The 21,584-nt window shown below is 40.8% G+C and overlaps 1 protein-coding gene across 2 annotated transcripts in view; it reads right to left on the reverse strand.

Annotated features, from left to right (window-relative positions):
- Ube2d2 (ubiquitin conjugating enzyme E2 D2) overlaps nucleotides 1-21,259 on the reverse strand; it is a 38,249-nt gene extending 16,990 nt beyond the window's left edge. Inside the window, exons 1-2 of one of the 2 annotated variants that reach the window (XM_028762786.1) lie at nucleotides 20,814-21,259; nucleotides 894-957 (exon numbers count right to left, since the gene is read on the reverse strand). In XM_028762786.1, coding sequence (XP_028618619.1) covers nucleotides 894-957; nucleotides 20,814-20,837 — 88 coding nt within the window. In that variant the 5' untranslated portion in view covers nucleotides 20,838-21,259. Of the gene's footprint in view, nucleotides 1-893; nucleotides 958-15,877; nucleotides 15,935-20,813 lie in introns of those variants that run through there. The other variant, XM_028762787.1, reaches the window with a different exon arrangement.
- Nucleotides 21,260-21,584: the final 325 nt, after the last annotated feature.

The following is a 21,584-nucleotide window of genomic DNA, read 5'->3' on the forward strand; positions in this document are numbered from 1 at the left end:
CTTTAATATTACAGTATTAATCTAGTATTAGAATGTTGGTAGGGTCAGTGAGTAAAGGCATCTGCTGAAACCTGACAACCTAAGTTAAATCCCTGGGACTCAAATGTTAGAAGGAGGGACCCCCCCCAAGACACAATAAACATACAAACAAATATAAATTTTAAGCTAGCCTAGCTAGGGATGCTTCTCAGTAATAAGAGTGATTGCTTATAGCATACACAAGGCCCTGGGTTCAACTCTCAGTACAGTGAATACAAATAATTATACCTGCTTTCATACATATGAGCCAGTAGAATATAGTCAAATACAAGCACACATATACCATGTCATCCTTTAAGAACAAAATAGCCAGGTATAGTACCAGGTCTTTTATGTTAGGAAAACAGCCAAAAGAAAGGATAGGTAGAAAGAGACGCCGGGCAGTGGTGGCGCATGCCTTTAATCCCAGCACTTGGGAGGCAGAGGCAGGCGGATTTCTGAGTTCGAGGCCAGTCTGGTCTACAGACTGAGTTCCAGGACAGCCAGGAGTACATAGAGAAACCCTGTCTCAAAAAAACCAAACCAAACAAACAAACAAAACAAAACAAAACAAAAACTCCCCCCAAACAACAACGAGACCAGAGCAACCACAAAAATAATGCTGGCAGAAGAATCTCAAAGTCTAAGATGATTGGGTGAACGTAAAACAGGTTCTGTCACAGGAAATTAAGCATTAAGTCTCCCCTTTCCCAACAGCAAATACCTCTTAACAGATCATAACTTTGTCAAACTTGACCAATAGCGTATATATACACTTAAAATAATAACAAAAATAAACAAATATCCTCAAGAAATACAAGTTCTCTTGCAAAAGTATTGCTATGCTGGCTTTACTCCTAACTTAAGATACTTACTATCATCTCCAACAGGGCCTGCTGAACACTGTGCTGGTGGATCTCGAGCCAGGTCATTCAATTCCTTAAGAAAAAAAACAAAAAAGAAATTAACTTTACAGAGTTACTAAACCTACCTTGTTAACAGTATTCTCTATGCCTTACTAGGGAAGCTTTTAGGATTATTCTCCAGTCAGAGGAGCACATAGTGAATCTTGGAGGTATTGAATATTTTGGGGGTGAGGTAGGGGAACTTGAACAATGACAAGGTCTCACTATATAGACCTGACTGGCCTTGAGAGATACACCTGACTCTGCCTCACCAGTGCTTGGATTAAAAGTATGTACCATCACACTCTGCAAGGCTAGTTTTATGTTTTTTTTCTTCCTTTCTTTAAAAGGTATTTATTGTCTCTTAAAAGTGTTTTTGCCTGCATGTATGTACACATGTACATCAGAAGATATCATATATTAGATCCCTTAGATTGGATTGTTTGGATGGCTGTGAGCCACCACGTGGATGCTAGAACAGAATTCTAGTCCTCTGGAAGAGCAACAAGTGCTCTTAATGGCTCAGCCATTTCTTTAGCTCAGAGAGCTAATTTTAAATACAAGCTAATTGTGCTGCCTACCTACTCCTGCTTCATTCTCCTCAAGTAGTCATGTCTAATACTCTTGTTCAGTCTGACTCCTGGTCTTAAGTCTCATATACTTCTCTTACACAAACGGTTGTGAAGTTTTTCTTTTTATTTTTTAATTTCACGACGAACTTTATGGCAAACCTCTTGCTTCAGCCTCTGAATGCTACCCCTTAACTTATTTTAAAAGTAGAAAAAATAAAGCTATTATTTTTCTTTTATCCTTTCTTTCTCCCTCCCTTTAGCTTTTTGAAAGTCTCACTCTGTAGCCCAGGCCTGGCTTCAAATTTGTGATCTACCTGACTGAGAATAAAGAGTACTGGAATTACATGTGTGCACCATGAGGCCCAGCTCCCCACTCCCATTGACATAGCTCGGGTTGGTCCATACCACTCACACCACCATGCCTGGCTCTCAATTACTTGAGAGGAGTCCAGGGGAAGACTCAATGCAAATTTTGTTTTGTTTCATTCTGTGTAGTCTTACTGTGTAGTCTTATCTGGCCTAGAATTTACTCTATAGACCAGGCTGGCCTTGAAATCACAGAGGCACTTAACTCTGCCTCCTCTCTCTGCTGGGATTAAAGTATGCCATCATGCTCATCCCAATGCCAATTTTATACCATAAAACTGTTAAGAAATTAGAACAAGCCCTTAAAATCATAAAAAAGATTCTGAAACTATACTAGACCATCTGATAAAAAGCTGATATGTTTTCAGCTGTGTCTTACCACTAGTGAACTAAACAGAAAACCTTAAAAAGAATATGGTATACTCTAGTCAGTTACAAATATATAATCTCAGCTACTGGATATCAGAACAGAAGGGCAATATCCAGGGTGCCTGAACTGCTAGAAAGTTCAGGGCTGGTCTGAGTAATTTAGTCAAAGTTAAGGAAACAAACAAAGAGCTAGAGACAGAGGTCAATCAGAGTAACTGAGTATCATGTTAGTTCTGATTCAGTCCCCAGAATTTCCAAAAAGAAGATATATTGTAAAGGCTGACTGAAGCACTCAGAGATTGATTTACCTACAGTACTGCTCCACAACCAGAGACCAGCTCTTCAGTTATTTTAACACAAACCTGAAGTCTGGTAATGAATAACGATACTTGAAAAACTGGACAAAGGAAGTCACTCTATTTTCTTTCTCCTCAGCTTGATTTTCCTGTTTTCTTTTACAGTGATGCAGAATAACTCACAGCCTGGCTCATGATAGGCAACTGTGGTACAACTGTAGCTACAGCCTTTGGCTTAGTTTTAGAGATCAAGAGACTGTTAGGAAGGGCTAGTTTTAGGACATACTTCAAAAGTACATCAGTAGAAATAATAAATTCTAACATTAAAGAGTTGTTTTTATTTTATGTGAATGTTGTCTGCATATATGTATGTGTACCATGTGTGTATAAATGCCTGCAGAGATTAGAGAGTGTCAGGAGCCCCTGTAACTGACATTATAGACAATTATAGACTACTACATAGATGTTAGGATTAGAAGCTTGCTTTGAAAGAGTAGTCCACGCTCTTACCCCCTGAGCCATCTCTCCAGCTCTAAATCTAACTACTTTTACAAAACAATAAAGCATATTTAGACTGGAGCAAGGTCTCACATGTAGCCTAGTCTAGCCTCAATCTTATGTAAGCAAGGCTGACACTGAAATCTTCTTGATCTTTCTGCCAAGTGATACAGGCATATGCCACCTTATATCCTTATATTTTGGCTTTTCTCTTCAAAATACTTAAGTAATTTTCAATGTTTTATTTTTCCTATCACTGCCTACTTTCATACTCTGTACATAAACCACTACAGAGCCCTTTACCTGATAGACAGCGATTATTTACTCTGTTATTGTGATGATTTAGTAAAAACCATGTATGTGTTAATTATATATAAAAAATATGATATAGTGTTCTATGTATATATTGCTCATATATACACACATATAAATACACACGCGCACGCGCGCGCGCGCGCGCGCGCACACACACACACACACACACACACAAATAATAAATACTTAAAATTTAGGCCAAAGTTTCTAAAAGGCCATGTATGGGCTTAGGTAAGTTCTCCCTCAAAGTGCTCCAATGACTGGTGCCCACTGAAGCCCAAGATTATAATAAACATTCTCCAGTATCCCTCAAAGTAACGGTTAAAATTAATTAGCAATGCTTTGCCTTTAATGTGTAATTTTTAAAATCTATTGTATGAAGGCAACAAGCAAAATTAAGGTTTTCTAAACACATACTCATTGATGCTCTCACCATTATGCTCTTAAGAAACTTTAAACCATTCAGTTACTTGACCTCTTAAGATCAGTTTTCTTATTGTATTCTGTGTATGCGCATGTGTACAATACCTGCCCCAGTATACATGGAGTCAAAAGACAACTTACTGGAGTTGCTTCATTCCTATCACGTGGTTTCCAAGTATCAAACTTGGGTCATGTATCAGGCATGGTGGTACACGCCTTTAATCCCAGCACTCAAGAGCCAGGGGTAGGAGGATCTCTGTGAGTTCCAGGATAGCCAGGGATACATTAAGAGATCCCGTCTCAAAAAAAAATTAGCTGATCAGCTGGTTGTGGTGGTACATGCCTTTAATACCAGCACTCAAGAGGCAGAGGCAAGGTAAACCTTTTGAGTTACAGGCCTGCCTTGTCTACAAAGCAAGTTCCAAGACAAATTGGCTCATACAGAGAAACCCTGTCTTGAAAAAAATAAAATAAAAATTAAGGGCTGAAGAGATGGCTCAGCGGCTAAGAGCACTGACTACTACTCTTCAGGAGGTCATGAGTTCAAATCCCAACAACCACATGGTGACTCACAACCATCCGTAATGAGATCTAATGCTCTCTTATGGGATGTCTGAAGATAGCTACAGTGTATTTACATATAATAAAAATAAATTAAAAAAATAATACTTGGGTCATCAGGCTTCGGGGTTAAATTCCCTGAGCCATTTGGCTGGCCCACTCTACATTCATATATATTAGAATATTCAAGTTTCTAAAGAAGTCCTGCATAAAAGTAAGTTTTGGCTGGAGAGAAGAAGTTAATTGTTAAGAGCATTTAATTTTGCAAAGGACCTAGATTTGAGCCCCAGCATCACAACCGTCAGTAACTCCTGTTCGAGCAGATCCCTAGGCGTACACATACATACACGCAGGCAAAACACTCATACACATAACACAAATCTTAAAAAGCAATACAGAACCAATCTTTGACTTTTTCCTTGGCCTGTTTTACCTTTTTAAAATACTTGTTTTTATTTTTTATATGTGCTTGCCTGCATGTATGGATATGTACTGCATGAGTGCCTCATGCCAAGGAGGCCAGAAGAGAGCATTAAATGAAATCCCTTGGAACTGAAGTTATTTATAGTTGTGAAAAGAGACATATGCTAGGAATTAAACCTAGGTCAGTTATTCTCCCTTCCCTCTTAAAAACTAAGATTTTTACTCTCACAAAATATCTACTGCCTGTGAGGCTATAAGAACCAAGAAAACATTTTTATCATAGATAAAAAATATTCCTCCCCTACCCTCCTTTTGAGACAGGGCTTCCTTTGTGTAGCCCTGGCTGTCCTTGAATGCAGAGATCCACCTGCCTCTGCCTCCCGAGTGCTGGGATTAAAGGTGGGCACTACCACTACCCAGCCTGCAGTCATTTCTCAACTATCAGGTTCTACATTATGAACTACTTGGAATTATTTTAAATTCATTTACTTATTTTTGTTCTTCCCCCTTTTTCCTTTCTAGACAGGATCTCTCTATGCAGTATAGGCTATCATTGAGCCAGAGGTAATTCTCCTGCTTTGGCATCCCCAGTGCGGGGATTACAACCACGTAGCACCATGCCCAGCTCTGAATGTCTACTATACAGCAAGAGAAAGCTCCTGCTTTAGTAGCTTTTCAGATGCAATTAATAAATCATCTTTCAAAGGCAGGGCCGTCTTCCCTTCCCCCAAGTATTTTCTTAGGATCTAGAAAATCCTTAAAAATGTATGTAACACTGTTGACAATTTTCAATGGTAAGCAAAATATACATAGCCCAGAGTAGTAGTGGTACATACTTGCAATCCCAGCACTCAGGTGGCTAAGACAGAAGACCTCCAATTTAAGGCCAGCCTGAGCTATACACGGAGTTTGAACCTTCCTGGGTAAAGATTCTGTCTAAAATACATAAAAAGGATTTAATTACTATATCTGAAACTAATGTATTTTGGGCTAAGCCAATATAATACAAGAGAATAAGGAATTTCTTGCTTGCTTTTTAGACAGGATTTCATACTGCAGCCCAGGCACCACGCTTGACTAAGGACAAGGAATTTGTAGAAGCACTTCAGCAGGAAACATTCATGGGTGTCCTGCCATAAGTAAAGAAAATATTCATTACTTTGTATCTGTTATTTTGAGATCCCACTATGCACTCAGCTAGACTCATACACAGCTCCTGTTTTCAACTGATACTTTTTTAACATTAGCCTCCTAAATATCTAGGACTACATAAATCTAGGCATCCTTATCTGGCTTTCCTTTGTTCTTTATTTAGGCTCAAAAATTTCATAGGTGGGTGCAGTAGCTCACAACTGTAAAATCAACACCCAGGAAGCTGACACAGGGGTATCTCTGCAAGTTCATAACAAATTACAGAATACCCAGAACTACATAGAAATCCAGTCTCAAAACAAACAAACAGCCAAACAAACAAACAATCCCCCCCCCAAAACACAAAACCAAAACACCTTGTCTCAAAGAAACATAACAGCTGGGATGTGTGTCAGTTGGTAAGGTGCTAACCTATCATGAACAAAGCTGTGCCATGTTCTATCCCTAGCATTTTATAAGCCAGACACAGTAGCAAAAGACTGATCAAACCTAGCAATCAAGATACAAGATCATCTACTACATGATGATCCCTATGTAGGTAAGTGAGCAAGAGAGGGAAGGAAGAAGAGAGAAAGTAAAGGAGAGGGGAAAAAAGAGAGGGGGGAGAGAGAGAAAAGCAAAGCCTTATAACTTTGTCAGCACTGGAACTGTACCTTGGAGATAGAGCAAAGTACGCAAGCACATGTGTTTATGTAAGTTATGTATATGGTGAATGCAAGCACGTGTTTAATGTTAGTTATATGGTGCACAGCACGACAACTTTAAATATATATAGATTGTGAAATGGCTCATTGGCTAATTAATATATTTATCATGTAACATTTACTATTTTATAACACGAACACTTAAAATCTTCTCTAGCAATTTTCAATAATATATTATATACTTATTTCCCAAATACCACAAAATATGAGAATATATTAACTATAGTTAACACATTGTATGTGCTTCTTAAAAACTGTATTTATTATTACTGTGTATGGGTAGGAGGATGAGGTGGGCTGGTGGGTGCGCCTGCAACCATACACAGGTGAACTCCATGAAATCCATTCTCTCCTTCCACTCTCTCATGGGTTCCAGAGATCAAACTTGCATCTCACCAGACTAGCATGGCAATCACCTTTTACCCACCAGTCTCAACAGATTTATTATATTTATTCCTCCAATCTAACATAAACTTTGGCCAGGGGTTACACAGATGGCTCGGGTTAAGATCACTAGCTACTTTTCCAGGACTTGGGTTTTGATTCCCAGCACCCACACAGCAGCTTACAACCATTTGTAACTCTAGCTCCTAGAGATCCAACATTCTCTTCTGGCCTCCATGGATGCTTGCACATACATGGTACACAGACATAACACTCACATGTAGATTTTGTAAGAGCTTATCAACAACAAACAACGTTGACCAATTTCTTCCTACCCTTGAGCCCTTTGAAATTATCATTCTACTCAAATGAGTTTGAATTTTAGGTTCCACATACAAGTGAGTTCACATTATGGTGTGTCTGAAACTAGACAGTAAGTTTTCCAGAATATATGAATATTTTTCCAGAATATATGAAAATAAATATGTCATTTCAAATAATAGTATTTTCTTTTTAAGGATGAACAGTAGTAATCTAAGGCATACAGAATTTTTTCTATGTATCAAGGATGACATCAAATTTGTGATCTTCCTGCCTCAGGTTCTAAAGTGTTGAGATTTTAGGTATGAGGCATCATGAACAGCTCCAGAACTTCTAATCCCCCTGGCTTTAAATCTCAACCAATCTAGACCTCTGGGAATGCTGCCTAGAATGGTCTTGCCATTCCCACTCTCCTTTTATACTTCCTCCACGTACTTTTAGGTTTCACTTAACTGCTGCCTTTCACTTAACTGCTGCCTTAGCTAACTCTATTTATTTGTTGTTAAATACTATGAAAAATCTCAAGTTACTTTTCTAAGTATAGTTCAAATTTCTCTGTGGTAATATAGTATTTCTCTTAATCCAGTAAAAATTAGGAAGGAATCTGACCTCTAGCTTTTTGCATACTGAAAGTGATGGGGACCATTCAGGAAGTATCTGTTTAACATATAGTTGAGAGGCTAGAGATGGCTCAGCAGTTAAGAGTACTTACTGCTCTTGTGGAAGACCCTGGTTTAATTCCAATACCCACATGGCAGCTTACAATCATTTATAACTCCAGTTCCAAGGAATCCAATGCCCTCTTCTGGCCCCTATGGAAACCAGGTACCACGTGGTACATAGACATATATGCAGATAAAAACTTGAATTATACATAAGTACCCAGAGGAAGGTAATACGCTTTTTCACTGACTATGTGAACAAGACTGGACTTACCTACATTTTGAAATGGCCTTTTGTAGCCCAGGCTGCCCTTGGACTCTAGATCCTCTGGACCTCCACCTCCCAAGTGCTAGGCAAGTAGTACGCATATTTTTAGCATAACTAAAATGGTATTTTTCAACATAACATGCAACTGGCAATATTTTCTTCCCTTTTTCTTCTTTTGAGACAGTTCCTGGCTAGTCTGAAACTCAACCATGTAAACCAGATAGCCAACTGTCTCTGCTAGAATTTCTTTCTTGATTGCAGTTTAGATATAACAAAAACAGGCATGCTGGCTCACTTCTGTTAACTACAGCTGAGGCAAGAGTACTGCTCCAGGTTCACCATCAGCCTTATACTTAAGAGTAAGTCTAGGGACTGGACAGATGGCTCAGCAGTTAAGGGCACTGACTGCTCTTCCAGAGGTCCTGAGTTCAATGCCCAGCAACCACATGGAGGCTCACAATCATCTGTAATGGGATCCAATGCTCTCATTTCATGTGTCTTAAGGCAGCTACAGTGTACTTATACACATAAAATAAATAAATCTTAAAAAAAAAAGAGCGAGTCTCTATCTCTACAAAGCAAAAGACACACACACACACACACCCCAACCCACCAGGGCAACAGGGATGGAGAGTTGCCTCACTCAGCAGGTTAAGAGCTCCGAGCTGCTCTTACAGAGAATCTAGGTTGAATTCCCAGCATAGACATAGCAGTTCCCAAACCCCAGTCCTAGGGAATCCAATGTACTTTTATCTCTGGCAACAAACCAAGATACACATACATACATGCAGGTAAAACTTATATACTTCCATAATCAACTTCCATAATCTTGGCACCTGTGGACATCTGCTAGGAAAAGCCAGTATGTCTAGGAGGCTTGTGGTTCAAGGCCATTTTTGCTGGCTAAGTGAGGTCTCTAGAACCAAAGAGAACACTTGGCTCTTCTTAAAATTGAAGATGTTTATGTCCAAGACGAAACTGAATTCTACCTAGGCAAGAAATGTGCTCATGTGTATAAAGGAAAAAACAATGCAGTGACCCTTGGAAGTAAACTGAACAAAACTAGATTGCTCAGGCCTATGCAAACAGTGACATGGTTCATGTCAAATTCCAAATCAACATTCCTGCAAAGGCCATTGGACACTGCATCCATGTGGTGTCGTACCCGTCATAGATTTAAACTGAGAAATAGTAAATGAAACTGATTTTAAAAAATCTTTACAAATTCACATGATCATAGTCAAATAGGGGTAAACACATCCATGTCTTCATGTATTCTGTATAGTAATGTTACTACAGTAGGTCTGACCAAGTGTCTTAGATACTATTCAAGTGCTATAGAGAAGCACCATAACCACAGCAACTCTTACAAGAGAAAACATTTAATTTATGGCTTGCTTACAGTTTCATAGACCATTATTATCATGGCAGAGGGTATGTCAGGCATAGTGCTAGAGATGCAGCTAAAAGTTATATCCTTATCTACAGGCAGAAAGAAATGAGCAAGACTGAGACTAGCATAGGCTTTTGAAATCCCAAGTCCATCCCCAGTGACACACTTTCTACAAGGAATGTTTAAAAACCATACAATATTATTTGTGGATTCTGAAAGTATGTTTAGGATTAATGCAGAAAAGACCACAAGCAGAGGTGTTCTGTAGTAAAACAGAAGTGTGAAAATATTATAATACAGTTGGGTGCTGGTGGTGCATGCCTCTAATTCTAAATAATTGTAGGCAGAGGCAGGTGGATCTCTGTGAGTTCAGGGACAGCCTGGTCTACAGAGTGAGTTCTAGGATAGCCAAGGCTACAACAAACAAAAACCAAACCAAACAAACAAACAAACATACAAAACACCACCACACCACCACAAAAACCAGTTTCGAAACACCACCCCCCATTTTTTTTTTTTTAATATAGTGGAGCAGTGGTGGTACACACCTTTAATCCTAGCACTGAGGAAACAGAAGCAAGTGTATCTCTGTGAGTTTGAGGCCAGCCTAGTCAACAGTTTCAGGACAGCTAGCACTACAGAGAAAAAGATAAAAAATAAAAATTAAAAATATATATATATTACAAAATTAAATTATGGCACATAAGTATCCAAAAAATAAGACATTAAGATAACAATTTACATATGTGTATGTATATATACATATATATGTTTATGTCTGTGAATGTTTTACATGTAGTGTACTGGTTGGAAGAGGATGTCAGCTCCTCTAGAACTGGAGTTACAGACATTTAAGAGCTTCCATGTTGGTGCTATGAAACAAACCCAGGTCCACTGGAGTAGCAGCAGTATGTGTTCTTAACCACTGAGCCATTTTCCCTGCTCCTACATTATATATTCTTCAAAGACAGTTACTAATTACTTCTTCCAGCACTCCATGTTTGACAAAAGTAGCATCTACAAAATAAAATGCAACTAACAAGTGATATGCTATGGTCATTGTGACTTGCATTTTGATAATGAGCAATGGTGACAATGTAGACACTAAAACCCTGGTAATAGCTGGCAGGACTATAAACAACTGTCCAATTAGAGTCCATTGCTTTGTAGGTAAACAAGAGAAATGAGTAAGTCCATACAAAAATCAATGCTTTAGCATAAGCTTTATCTGAAGATGGTGACTAAACTCAAGAGCTCCTACATTTAAGAATTAATGAAGGAACGCTGGAGAGATAGTTAAGAGTGTATTGCTCTTGAAGAGGACCTGAGTTCAGTTCCCAACCCCCTAACACTCTGTGTTCATGAGCACCTAACTAAACACATACATAAAATTAAAATTTTAAAGCTGGGTATGATGATACATAATCCCAGCACTTAGGAGTCATTCTCAGGCTCCTGTATGAGAAAGCGTGATATGTTTTAAGCAGCCAGTTTCTTATACAAACAGGATTAACAAGCATTTATAAGACAGAAGATGTAATAGGAGACATAACCTTAAATGATTGAAGCAACCGTCAGTATGGCTCAAGATGATAATATATCAACAGGATATATTAGATAGACAGGATTCACTAAAAAGCAGCCAGCTATACAAATCATTTACCACCGAATAAGGTGCAGGGATACACACTTCAAAGACAACTTAAACCTAACACATGGAAACATTGAAAAGCCTAAACTAACTCCAGTGCAGGTAATAAAACTCTACTTCAGAAAATAAAATAAAAACTAGGTATTGATAGGGCATCAACCAAGCAGATGTCTTAGAGACAGAAAAAACAAACAAAATCCCCCAAAACAAAAATTATTTGTACTAGATTTGCAATTTTTGTAGGCCTGAGTTTTAAATTTTCATAAAAATTTAACAAATGAAAAAGTCCAAGGGCTGACCAGGCAGTTACTTTATTAAACTGTGGATATTAAATGGTGTATTACTGAGGGCCTGGAGAGACTAGGCCCTATTTGGTTCCCAGCACCCATGTCAGGTGGCAGAAAACTGGCTGTAACTCCAGCTTCAGGGATCCCAACATCTCTGACCTCCTTGGGCATGTGTACTCACATGCATAAACCTAGATGGACACAAACACATAATTAAGAATAATAAAAAATAAATAAAGTCAGCATGATGGCTCACACTTTTAATACCAGCACTCAAGAGGCCAAAGCAGAAAGACCTCTAAGTTCCAGGCCAGTCAAGGCCACATGGTGAGACTGTCTAAAAAGCAAAACATAGTAACAAAAATAGGAGCTGGAAAGATGGCTCAGCAGTTACAAGCACTAGCTGATTTTCCAGAGGACCTCGATTTAGATTCCAGCACCAAAATGGAGGCTCACAACTGTAAATCCAGTTTTTAGGGAATCTGATGCCCTCTTCTGGCCTCTGGGGGCACTAGACATGCATAAGATGCACACCTTTAGCTCTGGCAGGGAGGCAGAGGTGGGTAGATGGCTGTCACAGGCCATCTTGGTCCACATAGTGAGTCCTAGACCAGCCTGAGCAGCATACTAAGATCCTGCATCAAACAAAACAGGGGAGCCGGTGGTGGCGCACGCCTTTAATCCCAGCACTTGGGAGGCAGAGGCAAGCGAATTTCTGAGTTCGAGGCCAGTCTGGTCTACAGAGTGAGTTCCAGGACAGCCAGAGTTATACAGAGAAACCCTGTCTCGAAAAACCAAACCAAACCAAACAAAAACGGGGGACTGGAGAGATGGTTCAGCAGTCAAGAGGACTGACTGCTCTTCCAGAGGTCCTGAGTTCAATTCCCAGCAACCACATGGTGGCTCACAACCATCTGTAATGGGATCTGATGCTCTCTTCAGGTGTGTCTGAAGAAAGAGACACAAAAATAAATAAATAAATAAATAAATAAATAAAATCTTTAAAAAAAATTTTTTTAAGACAACCACCTTTCTAATTAAAAAGGAAAATCTTAAAGACTGTATGTGGCATTTATCCTTATGAAGATAAGCTAAGATTTAAAAAAAAAAACAACTAGTAAAGTTGTCGGTGTGGTGGTACAGACCAATAAGCCCAGCGTAGTTGGAAGCAGGAGGACCAAGAGCTCTGGGCTACATAGTTGAGTATGAGGTCAATATGAGCTACATAAAACCCTATGTTAAAATAGATAGGTTGGAATGGTGGGACATATGCCTTTAATCCCAGCATTCAGGAAGCAGAGGACAATGATCTCTGTGAGTTTGAGGCCAGAACTATTACATAGAAAAATCCTGTCTCTGAAATACCAAAAGAAAGAAAAGAAACAAAAAGAAAAGGGTGGAGTGGGGCTGTTTATATGCACTGTGTGATGTGTCTGTGCCCCTCCTTGCATGCCTAAGATACTTTTTCAGTGGTTAAAATAAAAGACCTATAGCAAAAGGTAGACTAGAAAGGTGGGACATCTGGGAGAGAGAAGCCTCTGGGAAACAGGCTCAGGGATTTTGCCACCCAGACTTGATGTATAAAACCGAGAGTTAAACAGCCACATGGCAGACATAAAATATAAATAAGTTAATTGAGTTACAAATTAATTGAGAGCAAGCCTAGCTTAAAGCCAAAAGCATGCATGCATGCATGCATGAATGTCTCTGTATCATTATTAAGAGCTGAGGCAGGGGGCTGGAGATGGCTCAGTAGTTAAGAGCACTGGCTACTTTTCCAGGAGTCCTGAGTTCAATTCCCAGCAACCACATGGTGGCTCACAACCATCTGTATGTAATGGAATCCAATTCCCTCTTCTGGTGTGTCTGAAGACAGCTACAGTGGACTCATATAAATAAAATAAATGCTTTTTTTTTTTTTAAAAAAAAGAACCTATGGTTACAGAAGGGAGCAAGCGATGGATTTCTTTTGAGACAGAGTTGCTCTATGTAGTCCTCCCAGCTGTCCTGGAACTTAGTATATAGACCAAGCTGACCTCAAACTCAAGAGATCCACCTGCCTCTTGCTCCCTCCCAAATACTGGGAGATTAAGGCATACATCACCACACTCAGCCTAAAAATTAAACTTTAAAAAGAAAAAATTCAAGTAAGCTAGGCATAATGTCTCATGCCTATATCCTAGCACTTAGGAAGCTTGAGAGTTAAAAGCCAGACTGAGCTACAAAAAAGCAAATATAGAATTCAATAAAAGGGGCTAGGACTGTAGGTCAGTGGCAAAGGGAATGGCTCCTATGCCTGAAGCCCAGGGTTCAATCCCTGATACTATTACTCTTCCAAAATAAAGGAAAATAAAGATTCGATTCAATTTGAAGGAAATTTATTTATTTATTTTTCTGTATAGCCCCTGGCTGTTCTGGAACTTGCTCTGCAGACCAGGTTAGCTTACCTCTATCTCTCAAGTCCTGGGATTAAAGTCATGTACCACTACTGCTCTGCTTCAAAGGAAAATTTTAAAGTATCTTCAGAGAGCTGGAGAGGTGGCTCAGCAGTCAAAAGGACTCAGTGGCTGTTGTTCTATGATTATAGTCCTAGCTCCCACTAAGTAACTAGTTACAGGGTATCAGACACCGTTCTGGCCTCCACAAGTACTATATGTATGTGGTATACTAAACAGTCATAAGTGCGGGCAAAACACTAATATAAAGTAATAAAAATCAAAAAGGAAAAAGGAAACTCAGTTTCCCATTCAGCCTATGTCTTTTTTTTTTTTTTTTAAATTTTATGTGTTTTGTCTGAAGTATGTCTCTGTACCATGTATGTGCCTGAGACTGGAGTAATAGATAATATAAGCTACTGGGAATTGAACCCTGGTTTTCTGGAAGAGTAGTCAGTGCTTTCAACTCAGTCATTTCTCCAGCCCCTCAGCTTACTAATCAAGTCACATGGCCTTGTCAAGTAGAACCTTGAAAGATATTACAATGCTAGTATTACAAATCTATTATATCTCACTTGACTCTGTAGGCAGAAGAAATGGTGCTTTATTTCCTTACATTATAAATCATCAAAACTATTTTTTAATAGAAAAACAAGTATACATTTTCATTTCCGAAATGAGGGCTGTAATAATTCTGTCAGCAGCAGGCATCTGTTAGGAATTACTGTATTGGGAACTACATAGGATATTTCAGCAGCCATCTCTTTGATTGTAATACCCAGAATTACAAACTATCAAAACTATCCCTTATCACTCAAAGATACACACACACACACACACACACACACACATACACACACACAAAAGAGTATTCTTTTTAGTAAAAGAAGTATTCTTCCAATACTCCTTATTTCTTATTAATACAGTTAAAGAATAGGCTTTTAATGTTTCCAACACTGATCCTTGACTCCTGAACTCAAACAATCCTCCTGCCTTGATCTCTCAATTTAGCTGTGCCTACAGCCATCTAAAAAATCTTTGATTTTTATGAGAGGAAGACTTTGTAGAAAACTGTACCATGAAGTTTATCTTATGAGCTACATCTGCTTTCCAAAGCAGGAAACCAACCACTTATGCTAGCATCCAGTATTCCACAGGAATATTTGCTAATCTGTTTCATCATTTTAACAAAAATTACTGAATCCTTACCTCTAATAATATTAATGTAACATATAGCATACATTTCTAGAATACACTTTTAATTTCTGATGAAAGAGATTAGGCAGAGTGGCAAATATTTTACCTTGAGTTATTCCTATTATTCTTCTATAGACAATACTACTTTTTAAGTAATATTTTAAAATTTAGTAATATTAGAAATGGACATAGTGCTACCCACCTTTAATCCCAGCGGAGGCAAGCAAATTTCTGTTAGGTTCCAAGCCAGCCAAAGATATACAGTAAGGCCCTACCAACAAAGGATATATAACAAGACCCAGTCTCCACACACACCCCCACACGATTATCTGCAAATAATTAGATTCACAGATCTTGACAACGGCAACATTTAAAGGGAAATAGGTAGCAAATGGCCTTCTCCTTGCTCACTTTAGTTACCTGTCTGACCTTGAGTTCAGAACTGTTATTTAACTGAGAACTTTGTTTTGGCTCCTTAGAACCTTGCCTTGGATATAAATATATGGTGACATATTTTGCTTCAAAGCTATGCACACAAACCTTAAACTATAACTAGCAAGACATAACTAAAATACGCAAGGCATTATTGGAGTTTTAAAAAGTATCCCAGCTTGCTCATTTATTTACTAAGAATCTTATGTATCCCAGGCTAGTCTCAAATTTAATATGTAGTTGACCTTGAACTTCTTCATCCTGTCACCATCTTCTCAGTCCTGGGATTATAGAAGAACCCTACAAGAGGTGAGGGATCAAATCAGGACTTTGCATGCTAGTCAACCACTCTACCTACTGAGCTTCACGCCCAGCTCTATCATCTTTTGCCAATCTTGAACTCCTCAAGGAATCAAGATATTTAACTTTGTTACCTATCTCAAAAACAGAGAGATTAAGCCTGTATTTCAACGGGGGCACCTGCATCCTTACAACTAAAGGCAAAATGAAAAACAGGAAGTAAAAAAGGTCTTTATCAGTCAAAAAGCCCCATACAGTTCACAGAACACACGAAGCCCTCTCCACTCAGAGCCTACTGGATCTTATTTTAGACACAATTTTAATAAGCTGCGTGATCTGGTTTCTTAGCCCACAACAGATGAGATGCAGCCAACTGGAAAAGGGCTGGGGGTGGTGCTAGAAGAGGCAAACACTCAAAGCATCCACACCAAAGCTAAAGACCTATAAAGTCAGCAGAAAACCTCAGACATAGCAAACCAAGATCATTTGGTGTAGACAGACAGATACACACACACACACACCCCCACACACACACACACACACACCTGGGGGGGGGGGATTAAAATCCCTGCCAGAACTATACTGTTTATGTGTCTCTTTGATAACTTTTGCCTGAAGTGTAGCTCAGGAATCTCTTAAGATATACATCAGGGGCTGGAGAGATGGCTCAGTGGTTAAGAGCACTGACTGCACTTCCAGAGGTCCTGAGTTCAAATCCCAGCAACCACATTACAGATATCTGTAATGATATCTGATGCCCTCTTCTGGTGTGTCTGAAGACAGCTACAGTGTATTCATATATAATAAATAAATAAATCTTTAAAAGACAATGACGGTGTACTCACATACATTAAATAAATCGTTTAAAAAAAAAAAAGATATACATCAAAATAATGCCCATTAAAAGATGTTTCCATGGTTTGGGGTCTTATAGCTCAGTAGTAGGGTTTCTGTTGAGAATGTACAAGGCCTTTGGTTGAATGTTCAGCAATAAAAATAAAAAATGCTATAAACATGGCCAAGATAGACTATACATGTATAAAATTCAAATCATAAAAAATGTATTTTTCAATGGGTGCTTGGTGGTGTACACCTTTAATCTCAGCACTCAGGAGGCAGAGGCAGGCAAATTTCTGTGAGTTTGAGACTAACACAATCTACAGAGCTAGTTCTAGGATAGTCAAGGCTACACAGAGATACTGTCTCAAAAAAATAAAATAGTAAATGTGGAGCAAGTGGCCCGGTCAGAGCCCCTCTGAACCTTTCAGTCCAGCTGGACTAGGGAATCTATCTCCCTTGAGCATCTCCCTATCTCCCTGGAGCATCTGCGCTCCAGCATCCCAGCAGCAAGGCAGGCATGCAGTCCAACATATTTTCTAAAATTGTCAAATTCAGACACAAATCTATATATAAAATCAAAGAAGTAAGATTATGCTCCCTGTCAAATGTGGTACAATTTTAAGAATTCTCATGACATCTGAAATTGAAGGAGTATTCCAGTAATTTTGTTCTTTCCAGAGAACTAACAATAGGAAAGGCTCAAGACTAAGACTGGCTAATTATACAGACCAAGCAACTCTAGGGATTCCAGTGTAGATACAGTGGACTGAGGATAAGACAGGGATGGTCTTATCTATATCCACTAAGCCTATTATTTAATGCAAACTATATGCTACACAAAAAGTTTGAAAAAACCTGACTTCTGTTTTTATTTTCACAGTAACTTTGACAAAAATAAAATGGGGTTTTTCTAGTCTCTGGCAGTCTAAGACAAGACAAACCATACTTGACCTCAAGAAAGGTCCTAGGACCAGCAGTGGTGGTACATACTTTCCATCCCAACACATGGAGGCAGAGGCAGGTGGATCCCCGTGAATTTGAGGTCAGTTTTGTCTACAGATCGAGTTCTAGGATTGCCAGGGCTACATAGAGAAATCTTATCTTTTTTTAAAAAAACAAAAGGTCTAGGTTATCAGATGGGGATGTAGGAATGAATACACACACACACACACACACACACACACACACACACACACACACACAGTTTATTTCAAGCTACTAAGCTAAGAACACAGTTTAGCCAGGTGGTGGCACCATGAGGTGCTGTGAGTTCAGAGGCCAGCCTGTCCAGAGTAAATTCCAGGACATCCAGGACAAAGAGAAATCAGGTCTTGAAAAACAATAGCACCGGGCAGTGGTGGCACACGCCTTTAATCCCAGCACTTGGGAGGCAGAGGCAGGCGGATTTCTGAGTTCGAGGCCAGCCTGGTCTACAGAGTGAGTTCCAGGACAGCCAGAACTACACAGAGAAACTATGCCACAAAAAACCAAAAAAAAAAAAAAAAAAAAAAAAAAAAAACCCAAAAAACCAAACCAATAGCAAAAGAATGCAGTTCAGGTGGAGTTCTTACCAATATGTAAGAAACTCTGGGTTTGATTCTCAGAGCCACTTAACATCTGACAGGGTGGCACATGCTTATAACCCTAGTTAGTATTCAGGAGGTATGGTCTGAAGGAGTACAAATCAAGGTCATGTGCCCATACTTCAGGCCAGTCTGGTATACACACCACCCTGTATCAGAAAAGCAGTTTGAGAGCTAGAGAGGCAGCTGAACTGTTAAGAGCGTTTGTTGTTCTTGCTGATGACCCTGGTTGGATTCCCAGCTTCCCATATGGTGGCTCACAACCATCTCTAACACCAGCTGCAGGCAACCAAACAGGGCGTGTATGATGAGCACATACATGCATAAAGTCAAAACATTCATCAAGTGAAATGCATAAATCTAAGGAAATTTAATTAAAAGCTTAGATCAGATAGACAGCTCAGTTAGTAAAGGCAAACCTGATAACCCAAGTGGACTCAAGAGAGTTGTGGTTGAAACACACACACAATTTTAAGGTCAAATGATCATTTCTAAACATGATTTTTTAAAAAAGATTTATAAGAAGTAAGAATGTAGTTCAGTAGTAGAGTGTTTGCCTTCGCATGCAAAGATCTTGGACTCAATCCCTAGTATATACAAAAAGCTTTAGTGAAGGCAGGTGTGGTGGTACATGCCTGAGCTCTAGCACTCAAGATCAATACCAGCAGTGACAGACAAACTCAAAAACAGTAAAAGGAGCAGGCTGTGGTGGCATACACATTTACTCCTGGCACTGGGAGGGCAGAGGGGCAGGCAGATCCCAGAGTTCAAGACCAGCACACAGCCAGAGCTGTTACATAGAGAAAACAAAACAAAAAAACCACAGCCACAGGAACTATACTGGGAGGGCAAATGATATTTAAGATTTAAATGTATGCATTGAGTCAGTGTCATCTCCCTCTCTGAAGAAGTTTGTATAGCACAGATATTAATACAAACACTAAAGAGACTACCTTAAAAAAAAAAGTATCTTTCCCAGCTCTTTACAGGTCTAACTAAACATAATTTCAAATTGAAAACTTTCTATTAGACTCCATAAAGACTACTAAAGTCTTAGAAATATATATACATGTTACTTGGATGTTTATCTCTTACTTTGTTCTTATCCCTTACATCGTTTTTCTTTTGTTAAAGTTTAAACTTCTTTGAACAAAGACCCTGCTTCATTTTAGTACAAGATTTACTACCTAGGTCTACCCTTTGAGTTCTAAGAAATGAAAGAAAGCAAAAGTTGGTAAGATGCTAATTCACAGTAAAGAATAGAATTAATTCCACAAAGTCTTGAATAAAGAATAAATGAGGGCCAATTGCTGAACTGCGCTCCAACCTTCATTCTGCGTCTGACTTCATTCTCCACTCTTCTGTATTCCTATCCCATCAGTCCTTATGGGTAATCCCAGGACCAGCCACTTACTAATACGATAAATATTTAATATAGCCCATCTGAGGAGCCAAATAAAACACCAAACAAAACTCATCAGTGAGTTAACAATATTGGGGGGGGACCCTAAGTTTTAATCGAAGCCAACGCTCTCCATAGTGTTAAATATTATTAAATAAATGGATAACCTTTCATTTAAAACAATTATTTCTAACCAAAAGTAGAGTAAAATATCTTCTAAATTGGGAGTCTTCGAGAACATAACATCTAATTTCAGCGTTAAGATCATTTTGGAAGAAGTCTGTGAAAGTAATTTCTCCGACGGTTTTCAACGTTCGGTTTTCTGAACTGAATGGCTCCTACCCTCTACCAGTTGTTCCACTAGATCCAATCCTGCAAAGCTGAAGGGTTAGTTTTTGATGACATACAACAACCCCAAGGAATAAAATGTTTCTCCACTTAATTCCCTCCTCCCTTCGGAGTGGCATTTTCTTACTTCTGACTTCCTACTCCACTTTCTATACCAGTAAGGTGGACTTTCGTGAGCAGCTAGCTGCCCCAGAGTTAAGTGAACTCAAGAAAACAGTCGTGGATCGAGCAAATGGGCCCTCTGGTCGGCCTATGTCCTCGATCTCAGGCACCTCGGCGAAGGGCGCCAGAGTAGGGGGACAGACTGGGCGAGCAGCCCTATCGACCTCAGATCACAGGGCTGCCCAACTACCAGCCGCTCCACCCCTACCCCCACCCCACCCCCCACGCCGCCCCAAGTCCCTTTCTCGGCCGGACAATAGCCCTAGAGAGCATCAAGCCTCAGGCTGGAGGGAGGCCTGGAAGGGCGTCGGGGATGAAGGCTGCGAGGACAAGAGCAACTTCGGCCTAAGCTAGGGCCCCGCGCCCGGGCCTTCCTGGGCGCCATCTCTGGGAGTGGGGTGTGAAGGCCGCCCCCTGGGGCCGGCGCCGGCAGAAGGAACCAGACGCCGCGAGCCCAGTGGAGGTGACCGCGGGAAGTGCAGGCCGCAGTCTATTCAGGGGGCCCGCCCAGCGGCCCATTCCCACAGCAAACCCCCGGCCGCTTACCTTGTGGATTCTCTTCAGAGCCATGGTGGGAAACGGTGGCGACGGCCCCCGGGGCGGGGACGGGGACGGGGGAGGGACGGGGAAGGGGCGAGGGGGCTTGAGACCGCCCAGGCGGTCTCGAGTCGACCGGAGAAGACGGGGAGCTCCGGAGCGCGGATCCGACGAGCTGAGGGCCGAGGCCCACTCAGCTTATGGGCCTGCCGCAGCGGTCAGCGCATCACCCGGCGGCGGCCCCTTTATGCGCTGCTGCCACAGCCGCCGCCGCCGTAGCTGCCTCTTCCTCGTAGGCTCAGCGCCGCCTCGTCGGCCGCCGTGGATCCCTCCGCCTGGAAGGAAGAGCCCCAAGCTCCGGGCTTGCCGAACGCCTTACGGTGGCGGAACCCGGGAAGCCTGCTTTCCTGCCTGGTGCAGGTGGACTAAGGGACGCGCGGGCGGGCGGCGCCGCCGGGGTGGGGCCGCCAGAGCGCGGGGTGGGCCCAGGCCGAGGGGCAGGTCGGGAGGCTCCGGGATTGGCGGGCCTGGGAGGGAGGGCCGGGCCGCGCCGGCGGCGGAGGGATACGGGCCGCCCCTGCGAGTACCCTACGCGCCGGCGCAAGCGCCGGCGCAGGCACAGCCGCAGAGAGGATGACGTCGCGAGGCAGTGAGAGGCGGTATCGCGAGAGTTTAGGCGCGGATTCTAGATGCTCCCCCGCCAAGGCCTGAAATCGGCCTCTGGTAACCTGTGTGCCAGTGCCTTCGAAGATCAATAAACGCTTAAAGGCCCGGGTTTTC

This window comes from Grammomys surdaster, unplaced genomic scaffold (genome assembly GCF_004785775.1).
Source record: "Grammomys surdaster isolate TR1022 unplaced genomic scaffold, NIH_TR_1.0 135, whole genome shotgun sequence".
In the NCBI taxonomy this organism is placed as follows: Eukaryota; Metazoa; Chordata; class Mammalia; order Rodentia; family Muridae; genus Grammomys; species Grammomys surdaster.